The following is a 15,171-nucleotide window of genomic DNA, read 5'->3' on the forward strand; positions in this document are numbered from 1 at the left end:
TTATGTAATGTTTTGTTTTTTTTTTGCCAGAAAGTTCCATTTTTGTCTCATATACATAGAACATTCTTTCAGTGCATCTGGGTATTCATTAGCAAAGTTAGCTGCCTATAAGATAAAATTACTTGGCAGAAGACATTTAAGGCATCTGCAATATTTTTTCCTCTTATTTTAACAATGACAAGTAGGAGTGGGCCAAAATCCCTCCTGCAGTGTGTGCAAACTTGGTGAAAAACTACAGGAAACGTTTGACCTCTAATTGCAAACAAAGGCTACTGTATCAAATATTAACAATGATTTTCTCAGGTGTTCAAATACTTATTTGCAGCTGTATCATACAAATAAATAGTTTAAAAAATCATTCATTGTGATTTCTGGATTTTTTTTTTAGATTGTCTTTCACAGTGGACATGCACCTACGATGACAATTTCAGACCCCTCCATGATTTCTAAGTGGGAGAACTTGCAAAATAGCAGGGTGTTCAAATACTGATTTTCCTCACTGTATATATATATATATATATATATATATATATATATATATATATATATATATATATATATATATATATATATATATATATATATATATATATATATATATATATATATATATATATATATATATATATATATATATATATATAATAAAAAAATCTTTTTTTTCTTGTTTTTTTTCTTTCACTAGTTAAAATAAGAGGAAAGAATATTGCAGATGCCTTATATATGATAATCGATTTATATACAATATAATATAAGCAATGTGTCAGTAAATATGTTAATGGATTTGTACTATACCTAGTATGAAATAAATGTATTTTAAATACATTTTGGTATAGGTTTTTTTCACTAGGGGAGTCTATCTTGCAAACACAAGGAATTTACCTTGGTACTGACGCTTTCAGTACACATATAAATATATACATAAATACAGTGTGAATTCAGTGTGATTGGGACACTTTTTCCAAGTCATCTCAATGCCAAAAAGTGCCCCAATCACCCTGAATTCACCCCATATAAATAACAAGACACATAATAGCAATTAAGGATCAAAAATATAAAAACTATAGACACAGAATAAGTCAGGTAATGTCAGATAATTCACATATTTACAGTATTGTCATTCTGAATAATAATAGGAATAAATTGGACTAAATGAATTTACAAGGATATTGCAAGGATAAAAAGTAGGGTATACGCTTGGAAGGCTGTTTCTTTACCTGTTCAAGAGGAAAATAGCCTTTGGGAAGAAACTGTTCCTGTGCCTAGATGTTCTAGTGCAGGGGTGTCCAAACTCGGTCCTGGAGGGCCACTGTCCTGCAGAGTTTAGCTCCAACTTACCTCAACACACCTGCCTAGAAGTTTCTAGTATCCCTAAAAAGACCTTAATTAGCTGGTTCAGGTTTGTTTAATTGGGGTTGGAGCTAAACCTTGAGGACAGTGGCCCTCCAGGATCAGGATTGGACACCCCTGTTCTGGTGCCGTCCGGATGCCAACAGTTCAAATGGGTTGTGGCCGGGGTGAGTGGAGTCTGTGATGATTTTACCTGCCCTTTTCCTAACTCTAGAAGAGTACAGGTCCTGGAGGGTGGGCAGGGGGGCACCAATAATCCTCTCCACAGTCCTGACTGTCCATTGTAGTCTTCTGATGTCTGATTTGGTGGCTGACCCTAACCAGACAGTTATTAATGAACACGTGACAGACTCAATGACAGCGGAGTAGAACTGTGTGAGCAGCTCCTGTGGCAGGTTGAACTTCCTCAGTTGGCGAAGGAAGTACAACCTTTGCTGGGCTTTTTTCACAATTGAGTCAATGTGATTGTCCCACCTCAGTTCCTGAGAGAAGGTGGTGCCCAGGAACCTAAATGACTTGACTGCTGCCACAGTGCTGCTCATGATGGTGAGTGGGGGGAGTTCTGGGGTGTTCCTCCTGAAGTCCACCATCATCTCCACTATTTTGAGCGTGTTGAGCTCCAGGGTGTAATGACTACACCAGACAGCTCAACCTCTTGTCTGTATGCAGACTTGTCACCATCCCGGATGAGGCCGATGACTGTGGTGCCATCTGCAAACTTCAGAAGCGTGACTGAGGGGTCTTTAGAGGTGCAGTCATTTGTGTACAGTGAGACGAAGCAGCAGGGAGAGCACACAACCCCTAGGGGCTCAAGTGCTGATAGTGAGAGTCCTGGATGTGAGTTTTTCCCAGCCTCACAAGCTGCTGCCTATCTGTCAGAAAGCTGGTGATCCACTAACAGATTGCGGTGGCCATGAAAAGCTGGGTCAGTTTCAGTTTATATGATAGAAGATCTATCCTGATGGCATTGAAAGCCAAACTGAAATCCACAAATAAGATTCTTGCGTAAGTCTCAGGTCTGTTGAGATTTTGGAGGATATAATGCAGTCCCATGTTGATTGCATCATCCACAGACCTGTTCGCTCTGTAGGCAAACTGAAGAGGGTCCAGAAAGGGTCCAGTGATCCAGAGAGGCCAACACCAGTCTCTCAAATGACTTCCTGACCACAGACGTGAGAGCGACAGGTCTGTAGTCATTAAGTCCAGTGATTTGGGTTTTTTGGAGACTGGAATGATAGTGGAGCATTTGAAGCAGCTACAATTTGATATATTATCTGAAAATCAGTCTCAATATCTTGCACAATTTGACTTGTCCTATGAAACTTTATCACTTCAAACTTTTGTAATGTTAAATCACTTTTTGGGGATGCAACCTATCTTTACAGAGAGCCCACTCCTAAAAAAGCTGCTAAATGTCCCCTGAAATTGAACAAAATTCTGCTAGAGAAAAGAGCATTTTTTAATAGAATATGGCAGGTCAAATCATACTCACCTGAATTCCAATTACCATCATTTCATGAGACCATTATCTCAGAAATGCACTTACTTTTTCCATCAGCGATTTGATATTTAGAGGCGCTTGCTAAACCAAGCATTAGTATTGCCAAGGCCAGACTATTATAGTGTGTTTTTTTTACCACCCTAGCAACCGCATAGTAACATGCTAACAACCGCTGAGAGTGGCGGTGAGTTTTGCAAGGGCAAGCATTTTTCTTCCAATCTAGTTATGCAATTTATTTAGTGTGTTACTTGTTAAATAAGACTTAGATGATAATCAAATGTCCTTTTATATTAAAAAAGAAATCCAGATAATTCCAAAGAGGATTTCAATTTTCTTGCATTTGTAAATGTGTTTTTTTTTTATGTTGAATTTGCATCTAGGGCCTTGTATTGCATTATTAGTATTTTTACACTACGCAGTCCCACATGCCCTGCATTCATTCATTCATAAATTCAGGCCTTAGGGCAACACAAACAGCATAATAATCATAGATGTGTTTTTATGCCAGCTTCTGTCATCAACAAAATAAGTTACACATAGCCACGTCTTGTTTAAATCCACAGTTGTTTACAATTAAAGTTTGATTGAAAATAAATCAGATGATGATATAGTTGTGCGTCTTTTTGCATTGCCTGGCTTGAAATGGAAGGGGGGAAAAATGCTGTTTCGTTCTCATTATCATTATCTCGCTCCTCCTGTCTCTTTCTGGAAATCAGATCACGCAGAATTAATCCAATTAGTGTCCCTGTTAATTAGCCTGCTATTCCAAGACTGAGATATAAATTAGAGCTTTCAAATTGTTTGGTGAGATTGTTCTGAACACTAATTAAAATGCAGTGTGAATTATATGAATTGGCAGGACATAAAAGATGAGTTATTTCTTGGCCGAAAGAAAGAAGGAAGTTAGGAAAGCAGTCAGATTTTTACACACAGCTACATGATTGCAAGTAGTTCAAGTCGCCCATTGAATCTGCAGCAGTCTTTTATGTAGATGAGGCTGTTATTGGTTTATTGATATTTCTGTTATATACAGAAATGCCATGAGGAGTGTAATGGCTGATAAACGGTAATATATCTGGAAAAGATGATGAGTCGTACGAGATGTAATTATCCAAGTCAATTCATTCTGCTATTACTTTTCTATATTGCTGCATATAATTGTGTTATAAAGGAAATCCATGCATTTGATAGAGTAAAAGACATCAACAAAGACTTGGTACATGAGGTGTATTGTATGGACTTGCCACACTTGTATATATTAGTGCTTATTTGATGCAAAGGAACATTTGAATTCAGGCAAATCTTAAGCTGGTGGAGCGCCGATAAGAGCGAAAGTATTTCAGCAATGCAGCGTAATTGTATCTCTCAGGGATCTGTTTGCAAATACACATATGTAGCCCCATACGGCCTTGATGTTGGAGTGGGGAGGAAAAATTCTAAAGGGCTTTGAGGCATATAATATCTTCTTGTGATCCATACCGATGCCCTTAAATGCTTTGAAATGTATATTCCAACAGAAATTCTCAACAATCAGTGAATGGTAATGAAGCCACTAGAGCATAATTCATTAATTTACTCTGTGAGTTGGTAAAAAAAGCACCTTAAAGGGTAACTAAACCCTAAACCAACTTTTTTTAGTTAATGATCTGTAATACTGGGGCTTTATTAATGCTGTTCATTGATTCGAGGAAATGTTTTGACATTTGGGTATAAAGTGTTTTAATTCTATAAAATATGGTGTAAAACTGCCAAAGTGTTGCCCTCTTAAGGTTGAACGGTAGCTACTGCAGTTTAATTTTCCTATTGGACATTGTGGTACATCGTGACGTAGGATGGTACTTTCAACGGCTCACTACCCATGCCCCTGGCACGAGCTCACCACGCCCTCAGAAATGTTTTCCCCAATCACATGATGAGAACGGCTTCACTCCAGTATAAACTGTCTTGTTACATGAAGTAGAAACATTATGAATGAAACTTACTTGACACTTGCTTTAACATTGTAATGAAGAAAATACGGTTAAATAATGCAGTTGTCAGTACACGTCAGGATTTCCTTGTGATATTTTTCCCGCCCGTCATGTGTACAGATAAGTTTCATACGTGAGACGCACTTTCAAACCCTGACACGCAAGTGGTTGCCGCGGTAACGAACAACAATACCATAACGTGCTGGCATATATAGTCTTTTATTTGAGGAAATCTGTTTAAAATAGGCTATTAGGTCTGAACTTATTGGTCCTGCGCTGCTTATTGATTCAGTTAATTTGAATGAAAATACATTGTATGTATATCAGATATCTGATCTATTTTGAGTGGCATTCAGTATAAGGATTTGACTGTTCAAAGATTAGGTCAGTTCTCTTGCGCTGCTGCTTCACTAGCATCGTCAGCATCGGGAGTTAACGCAGTTTGAGCCAGCGGCTCGCATTGATAAGGCTCCGGGTCTGTGTCTACAGACAATTCACCCTCCTCTACTTCAGGTGAAGGTGGGGGAGAATGACCACTCTGTTGCAAAGCTACTGGCGTTATTCCAGTCATTCTCCATCTTTGCGACTGAGTCAGACAGCTGTCAATCAATCCATCACAGCAGGTCTCAGGTGCACGCCCTCCGCTCAGCTCCGCCCTCGGTTCGTCCCCTCTGTCTCCGCTGGGCTCTGCCCACTTTTCCAGCATTTTTCAAAAATTGCCAGTGGGTGAAGTTAAGCTCTGAGCTGGGGTTTAGTTACCTCCCCATTGATTAAAGGGTTAGTTCACCCAAAAAGGAAAATTAGCCCATGATTTACTCACCCTCAAGTCATCTTAGGTGTATATGACATTCTTCTTTCAGACAAATACAATCAGAGTTATATTAAATAAGTCCTGGCTAATCCAAACTTTGTAATGGCAGTGATTGTAGTTCTGTTTTTGAAGTCCATAAAAGTGCATCTGTCCGTCATATAATGTGCTCCACACGGCTACGGGGGGTTAATAAAGGCCTTCTGAAGCGAATCGATGCATTTGTGTAAGAAAAATATCCATATTCAAAACGTAATAAAGTAAATTATCTAGCTTCCGGCCAATCGCCTTCCGCATTCAACTTACGGTAAAAAGTGTAGCACTTCCCACAGTTCAAATTGCTTACAAATGTCTGACAAGCGTAACTGGTGTGCAATGTCGTCAGATGTTGCGTAAGCATTTTGAACTGTGCGCACAAACGTATCGATTCACTTCAGAAGGCCTTTATTAAAAACAGTGCTACAATCACTGCCATTATAAAGGCCTGTACACACGAATATCGCACGCGCTTATCGCCAGCGTTTTTTGTGACGTTTTTCGGCGCATCTTGAGTGTTCACACCCAAGCGATTTTCACTGGCGATGCGCCGAGTGAACGTGCACATTCAGTAGATGGCGCTCCCGGTACACAAGGTGGTGCTGCGGCACTTACGCTTCTGACACTCGCTTGTCACACAGAAGAAGAGGAGAGACAGTATTTACGTGCTTGCCAAAACCATAGATATATTATGTCAATGGCAAAACCATTCACACACTTTTTGCTAACTGGCAAGCAGCATTAGCAGCTCCTCTTCTTCTTTGTCTACTTACTACATCTTCTTCGTATCAGTGTGTGCTCGGCAAGACCGATTTTGTGCTTGAGCGCCACCCAGTCGTGTTTTACTGTCACTTCAGCAGCTCCAGGCACGTGAACAAAAGCGCTGATCTCATTGGTCGGCCAGTTTTTAACGCGCCGCGTCAAAATAAAAAAACGAACCCGAGGCGTTTTTTTCAAAATGATGCTTTTACACCTGGCGTGTTACACGTCGGTGTGAACACTCACATTGGCGCCCATTGTTTAGTCACGAGGCGTTAAATGTCGGCGATAAACGTGCGCGAAAATCGTCCCGGTGTGAACAGGCCTTAATGCTTGCATTAGCCAGGACTTTTTTAATATAACTCCGATTTTATTCATCTGAAAGAAGAATGTCATACACCTAGGATGGCTTGAGGTTGAGTAAATCATGGGATAATTTTCATTTTTGGGTGAACTAACCTTTTAAAGGCTCTTAAAGTAGCTCTCAAATGTCATTCATGCTTATATACAAAAATATGGGTTTGGAATAGTCTCAAATAGCCAGACCTTCAGACTGACTGCTGTAGGTCTGGACTCCATAGCAGCTTTCATTGGCCAAGGACTGCATACATACAAGGGTGTTTTCCATGTTGAAATTGTACAAGGTTGAGTTGAACCTGATGATCTTTAATTCAATATAATCACTTAGAAAAATGTGAATTGTCGAACCTCTTGTGAAATGTGTAAAATTGAATGTGAAATTGTTGTTTGGAGTCTGTGAATCAGTAAATTAAGGCACTTGAAAATCATAACTTGATGATCTTTAATGTCTTCAATATAATCACTGAGCAAAATGTGAGTCGTTACACTGACGAAGGCAGAACAGTTGAAATGTTTGTCTTTATATCTCTGGTTTTAATCAATAAAAACAATTTGAGAGTGCAGACCTTCTATATTGTTTGGACCGCCCAGAGGCTGTTTGACTGACGTGTGAAGCAACCAATCACAATTCGTTTTGTTCATGCTTAGGGGCGGGAAAATGTAACGTCAATGTACCCACAATAACAGACCGGTGTTCTTCTTCCGTGAGGGGGTTTGGCTTTCCGGCAACTTTGTTCTCCAGGCGGACCTTTTAAAGAACGCAACACGCACTTCTTCCAGACATCCTGTAGAATTAAACCAATCAGATGAAGTGTTTCCAAAATCCGGAAGTGTTTCCAGTTAACTATTCCATATGCATTAAACGTTAAGCCAGCGGTCTATGGGCGTGACATCTGAAGCTGAGACTAGGTTTGGAACAACTTAATAGTAAATAATGGCATACTTCTTTTAAAGAAAAGCCAAAATTCGAATGTTCTGTCATTATTCAATCACCCTCATGTCGTACGAAACGTTCTTCTGTGGAGAACAAAATTACTAGATATTTTAAAGAATATCTGTTCTTGTCCATATAATGAGTATTATAAAGACATGAGGGTGAGTAAATGACAGAATTTTCATTTTTAGACAAACTATCCCTGTTAGTCCTATTAATTATCTCCTCTGACATTTTTCTCAGTCTTTGAAGAAGAGTTGATAGGTTTCGTCTTTGTGTTGGTGAAAATTTGTTGCGTTTGCAAGAGCAAGACACAGGAAGACACTACAAAACTGTCAGCTATCACCTTCCCTCAACACATCTCTCAGTGTGATGTGATGAAAGCTGTTGCATCTTGCAACTCGTGAGGCACGTTGTCTGTGGTGACCGGTCGTCAGATATGTATATGGTCCTTACGGACGAGCAAAGTGTTGAAGTGAAGGAGACGCTGAATGACTTTTAAAAGAGCGCGATCCGTCGATCACCCTGGCAGGGTGGATGTAGTGTCACTGTCGCAATTGGAGATGCCGGCAGAGCCAATTGTTTAGTCGGTGACACGGAGAGATTAAACGGTTCAATGAAGATTTGTGGACTGTCAGTTAGACGGAAGGGGACGGCGTGCAGGAAATACCGTAGGCCGATAGCTTAGGATGAGAACAGCATCTTGGTCTTTTCACAAAGGAACCCAGATGACTAATTAATTAGGAGATCAGAGAGCGGAGGGGATTCGTCTCGGCTTTGCGCAGGTGTTTTAAATCTATTTCAGAGAAGATGGTGTCCTGCATTGCTGTGGGGGGCTTATGTCAAGGCTGAATCTGGAATGGAAAATGAGTATTCCAAGTGAAGTGTCTTTGTGTAGATATCCAACCCCTGCTGGGACAGAAACCGACAGCTGGTTCTGGGCACACCGTGCCAGCACTTAACAAATCAGAATAGAGGAGTCTGGCCCAAGGAGAAATCAATGGGGAGGTGGAAAGGGGTAATCCAGCATCCATCTAAGATTCCTATTAGCACCAAGAAAATGGGTTGAAAATGCAAGTGGCTGACTGTGATCTGTGCTGCCAGCCTAAAAGCATGCATGCAGAGCCCTGAAGGAGATACAGTGAAAGCCAGGATAACCCTCAGAATGCATCTAATTGGCCTGTGACATTAGGGAAAAAACAGCATCAGATTGTAGCGTCAAATCATCATTTTGGACCTGGACAGCCGTGTTGTCAGAATGTAAAAATATTCACAACCGAGAAACCAGTTGCTTTTTGCCGTCGCTGGAAAATGTCAATTAGCAGAGCTCCAAGAGAGTTACGCACTGTAGCAGTGGGCCAAGAACTTTGGAATGACCTACTTGTCCCCTCATTAATTGGGTAAGAGGAGTAACCTTTCCTTTAAAGAGGAGAACCGTGACTTCTTCTGTCCCAATGGAAAGTGATCTGACCTTAATCTGTCAGATGGAAAAGAGAGCTCCCCCATCCCCCATTCAGTGTTCCTGTTCCAGAGACCTAGGTGTTGGGTTGAAATTGGTTAGGGCATCTCAGGGTTCTGTCTTCAATTGCTTGGTCCACTAGCGTCCAGCAATATTAGGTTTTTCATTATGTTATATTCCCCCAGTTTCAGAGACATGGCTTAAGCCTAGTCCTAGACTAAAATGCATGTTGGAGCTGTTTTAACGGGATAGTTCACACAAAAATAAAAATGTGATGTTTATCTGCTTACCCCCAGGGCATCCAAGATATAGGTGACTTTGTTTCTTCAGTAGAACACAAATGAAGATTTTTAACTCCAACTGTTGCAGTCTGTCAGTCGTATAATGCATGTGAATGGTAACAAAATCTATGAGAGTTAAAAAAAAACATGCACAGACAAATCCAAATGAAACCCTGCGGCTCGTGACGACACATTGATGTCTTAAGACTCTAAACGATCGGTTTGTGCGAGAAACCGAACAGTATTTAAATAACTTTTTACCTCTAATACACCACCATATCCAACAGCCTTGAGCGCGCGATCACTTCCGGTGCGTGAGGTCTGTGTACGATCTGGTGTGGTTTACGCAAGCCCCGGAAGTGATCGCGCGCTCAAGGCTGTGAGTTCGTATCCGATCGTTTCATGTTTTAAGACATCAATGTGTCAGTGTCATTGTTTTGTCTCAAGATGCACACCAGTAATATTATTTTCTAAGGCACGTTTATAAAAGCTACTTAAATGCCCTAATTGAACTAAAGCCTAATCCTGGCTTAGCCTTAGCCCTGTCTGTGAAACTGGGCCATTATATTATATTATTATTAATCTGTGCATTAGTTACAATTTATATATCTGTACATTTAGGCATTATTCGGTGACTCTTTCTGCAGGTTACATCTATACACCAGTAGGTTTTTATGAGTAAATCATTGAGTCATTCAGTCAAACATATCGTCAACCATTCCTTCCAAAAGCACAGATTCATTTAGGAATGCAACAAGTGACTGTCAATGAGCAGGTCATTGAATTATTCACCGAACCGATTAGTTAAAAAATGCTGATTCATTCACGTAGGACTCCACTGTTGCTAGAAGATGGTGATTCTACTTTGATTAGGGTTGTGCCGATGGACTATATCCTCTTCTATAGTTAAACTAAAAACTTTGCATTGGATTGCTCTGTAAATTAAATTGAGAATATAACTAATGCATATATTCTATTTTGAATACTGTAGTCTATGCCAGATATAGCCTACATTTTGAAATAATAAACGAGGCTCAAACATCCATTTCATAAGCATGCATGTTTATTTCAGCACTTCTGTCAGTGAAACAACACACCACATCCTGTAAAACATTTAAACAATTATCAGTAAATAATGGTAACCTAAAGAATATAAGAACATTTTAATATTAGTAAAAAAAAATTGTTTAATTTCCCCTCAAAGATGCGTCATATACCGCTTTGCACGAGATGAAACACGAGCTGGATAGACACCTTCTCAAATTTCTTCGTCTTCATTTCTCCTGACACTTGTAAAAGTTCTGAGGAGCGAATTTTATCTTCCACAAGGTCAAGAAATTTAAGCTATGTTTGATTATTCACTGCCAGAGAAAACGAAAGTAAAATGGCCTGTGTTTGTGAAGTGCGCTATTCAAATAAACTTGACGCGCCTTACCAAGTCTAATAACAAGCACAAACTGTGTTAAATAAAATGAAGTAAAAAGGTAGCCTATTCGTCCTACAGTGTTTTTCTACTTTCCCACAGTAAAAAACGTGAATGGCTATAATAGACTTAATTATAAACAAACGAAAGGAAGAAACGTTTATAATTCCCTGTGAAAATGGGTGCGACGCGAGTGAAGATGTGAGAAAAGAAACAAGATGTCTATGTCCAGTGGGATCAAATGGACTAACGTAAAGCCTATTGTTAAAATTCACGGAAATCGCAAAACGGAATAAAAAAGCTGACAAATCTTAAATTGGGCTCAGCCTACCTCTCTCATTCGGCATGAATCCATTCATGGCTGCAAATTTAAACAAAGCTTTGTGCTTCACTCTGTATTATTCACGTAAAACAGCATTAACATGCAAAACACTGGGTTCGTAACGAAATTATAGTTTTGAAGTAGAAAATAGTATTTATGTAAAGAGATAGTAAAATACAGATATAGTAAATTATATATTTGTATTAATAAATAAAAAAACGACATATCATCGTCCATCACGATGTTTTACTGTAAACATCGTCAACTGCCAATTTAGGAGACATCGCCCAACCCTAACTTTGATTCTACTTTAAATTAGTTTGGAACTTTTTTCATTAATGGAGTAAAAAAAATACATTAGGGAACTGCCAATGTTGGTGTCTAAAATGTAAGTTGTTTCTGTTTGTATAAAAGCAGTAAAGTGGACAACTAGAGCTTTTGCTGTGGACACAAGTCAGTTTGACTTGCTTTGTTTGGTTGGTGGGAAAGCAGATTTCTGTACTCTGCACCAACGTCCCACACCAGTCAAACAAACCAAACTCTGTCAAATTGACTCGTGTCCACAGAAAAACCCTAGTGTGAAAGCGCCTCAGAATATCATCGGGATGTCATACAGTATATAGACAGTGAAAATAAGCGTGACTGAACTCAGTTGGGAGCCGACAGACTTTTAGCACAGAAGATTAGAGAGAACATTATTCTTGACACCACGATCAGACCCTCAAGCCCGAGGGCAAATCTGATGTGCTGCTGTCTTTGAACCTATGACATAAAATACTTTGGTTATAACTTAAAAATGGCTTCAAAACGCAAGGCCATTTTTTGACTATGATGTATCATCATGGATTGACACAGGTTGGTGTGTACACGAGATAGTGTTGTGATGGCAACCATGCACCTTTTAGACCAATCCTGTGAGGCTTTTCACCTCTCCTCCCACTTTCCACTCTCTAGGCTGGTATGAATCTCAGCAAGAGCAGTCCTGATGATGAAATTATAGTGGTTAGTTACATTTCATACCTTTTTTGTTTTGTGTATTCAGGTTGCCATAGCAAAATCTATTTAATCTAACCCTGGAGAAGCCAGTCCTAAATTTGGAGGGATTAGCTTCAGGCTCCACATAACTGATCTTCAGAAATTATAATAGCATATTGTCGCGTTCGTTTGTCCTTGCAGGAACCTGAAAAATTGTGATTTAAAAATGTTTTAAGATAGTTTGCACAGGTTGTTAAAGAGCAAAGCTGTTGTTTTTACTGCTCTTAAGAATCCCATCCATACAGCTGTTTACCACAACCCTCTAAATGTCAGATTATTATTCATATACTGTGTGGGAGACTTAATTTAATGCGCAAAGCATTAACCATTAGGAGGCAATTTACATACACCACTTTGACATGGACTCTGATATGTCTGCCACCACTGGTAATGAAACCATTCATCAGTTTAGCGCTGCATGTTTGCAGAACATGTGTGTTCATATTTCTCCGTCTTAGGACAACACAGATGGCTGATGAGCAGAAAATGATAATTCAACAACATAACAGGAAAAAGTTTGCATTGCATTTGGGTTTGGCTAATTCAGATTTACATTGCAAATGTGTACTTTTCCTCAACTGGTAGACAGAGATGAGTCAATGTTTAGTCAACAGAAGAATTTAATTCTGTCTTGATGCATGACATGATGCACGCTGTCTAAAACTATTTTGAACAGCATTTTGCAAATTCAGTTAAATACATAAAAAAATAAGTATTTATTTTTATGTATTTTAAATGATGATGCGTGATAATTTTATCAATTGAGAAGCCTCATGCTAGCTGTGAGACTACATGAAATATTTGTGCTTTTAAAAATTAATTTGCCACTCCACATGACCTTTTAAAATGAACTAGTGAAGGAAAAATGGGATTTAAAAATGATTTTAAAATGCACTTTCAATATTTCCATTATATATTAATTTAAATTTTGATTTTTAAAATCTCATAGACAATAGACGTGTTATGCGTAAACTACACAATTCAATTTTTGAATGCTTAAATCGGTTTTCGGATGACTTTGCATTCTGGTGGTGTGTAATTTGAGGGCATTTGAGGTTGCTTTTAAGCATCTGCCAATAAATAAATGTAATGCAAATGTAATGAAAAGTTTCTTGTTCGTTGTTCCATATTCTTTCACAGGCAACTACGGACCACGGAGATGGGCCTCCACTTATCCAGAATGTGGGGAAAGGAATCAGTCTCCAGTGGACATCCTTGATCAAGACAGCCGAGTCTCTCAGGAGTGCCAGGAGCTCACCTTGGATGGTTTCGAGACCAAGTCATCAAACAGGACTACCATGAAGAACACCGGCAAAACAGGTTCGTCAAAGAACTAAACTCTTTTAACACTACTTGTCGGCTCTCATTTCTGAACTTTGACCATCATTGCACTCTTAGCTGAAGGCCACTTAAATGTTTAAAATGTTTACAAATAATTGCACTGTATGAAACATGTAGATGTTGAAAGGTTTCCATCATGACAACCCGTTGCATCAGGTTTTAGGGAGTTTGAAAGTCATAGCCCTAGAAAATATTAGACGTGCTGTACACAGTCTAACACCACCCTCAGTAAGTTCCTATTAGATCGCCCTGGATTGTGTTATGATGCTTGTACATCTGTTGTGGATGTGGAAATCTGAGCAGGATTAATTACTGCTATTTTTTGACGATTTGAACTGCCATTCAAAAGTTTGAGTTTGCTAAGATTTTCACCAATTGAATTATTTGATCAAAAATACAGTAAAAACTGATGTTTTCTGAATTAATATTACACATTTCAATAACTGTTTTATATTTTAATATATTTTGAATATGAAGCTGAATTTTCGTATCATCACTCCAGTGTTGAGTAGGGTCACATGACCCTTCAGAAATCATTCTAATATGCTGATTTGATGCTAATTTCTTATTATTATCATGGTTGTCCTGCTTAATATTTTTGTGGAGACCATGATTTTAAGATTCTTTGATGAATAGAAAGTTCAAAAGAACAGCATTTATTTCAAATTGTTTTGTTTTTTAACAATGTAAAAGTCTTTACTGTCACTTTTGATCAGTTGATCATGTATCATTGTTGAATAAAATATATATTTCTTTAAAAAACCTCAGAATTTTGAATAGTGGTGTAAATCCATATCACTAATATGACCAAAATATTGTAATAGAAAAATGTTCACTGAATTTTTTGAATGTTCTCCATTTTCCTAATAATTATTAGTGGCCATAAAAACTCTTATTCATTCCCCCACACCTCATCTGCCACAGTCTACATTTTGCATTCTTGCACTAGTTTGTTGAGAAATCACCCACTTTGGCCGACAAACCTAAAACTAGACAAGGATGGCTGATGTAACAGCATGCTTTTCAAATGATGCTTTGTGCTGGATTTAATTAGTAGTGATATTGAGAATGGCACACTCTAAGAGCGCTATATTTACTCCTGAGAAGGTTTTTGGGAACGCTCACCAGGACCATCAACTCATTGTGGCATAATTACCATTGGAGCTTTTTCTACTGTTTACAGTGCACAGCATTAGATCCTTTAAAACCTCAGCATCACAGGATTGAAATCGCATTTTGCGTGGTTTGGGTCCCCCTAGGTTGAAAACACGTTTATTGGGGTCACTCTCGGATGAAGTCGTGGGGCACCCCGAAGCCCAGGGGTCCCTAGAATCATCACCACCTTTCGCCCCGCTAGCAACGGCTCTGCAGCCGTCTCCTGAGTACCACGAGTCTTTAGCCCAGTGTGTGCATACAGCAATGTTTGTATATTCACCAAAAGATCCTATCTCTTCTCAAACATTCATCATATCCCACTGAATCAGTTTGTTTATTCTCATTCTAACACTTTAGTTTACTTAAGAATTAAACCAAGATCTCCACGCGAGAGCCTCTGTGACGTGAGATGTCTTTGCGTAGTTCCTTGAAATTCA

At 38.9% G+C, this 15,171-nt stretch overlaps 1 protein-coding gene across 1 annotated transcript in view; it reads left to right on the top strand.

Moving 5' to 3' along the window:
- ca16b (carbonic anhydrase XVI b) overlaps positions 1 to 15,171 on the top strand; it is a 146,250-nt gene that overhangs the window by 74,931 nt on the left and 56,148 nt on the right. Inside the window, exon 3 of the mRNA XM_079841173.1 lies at positions 13,379 to 13,558. Within this exon, the coding sequence (XP_079697299.1) occupies positions 13,379 to 13,558 (180 nt within the window). The remainder of the gene's footprint in view (positions 1 to 13,378; positions 13,559 to 15,171) is intronic.

Source organism: Gobio gobio, assembly GCF_949357685.1.
Source record: "Gobio gobio genome assembly, chromosome: 17".
Lineage (NCBI taxonomy): Eukaryota > Metazoa > Chordata > Actinopteri > Cypriniformes > Gobionidae > Gobio > Gobio gobio.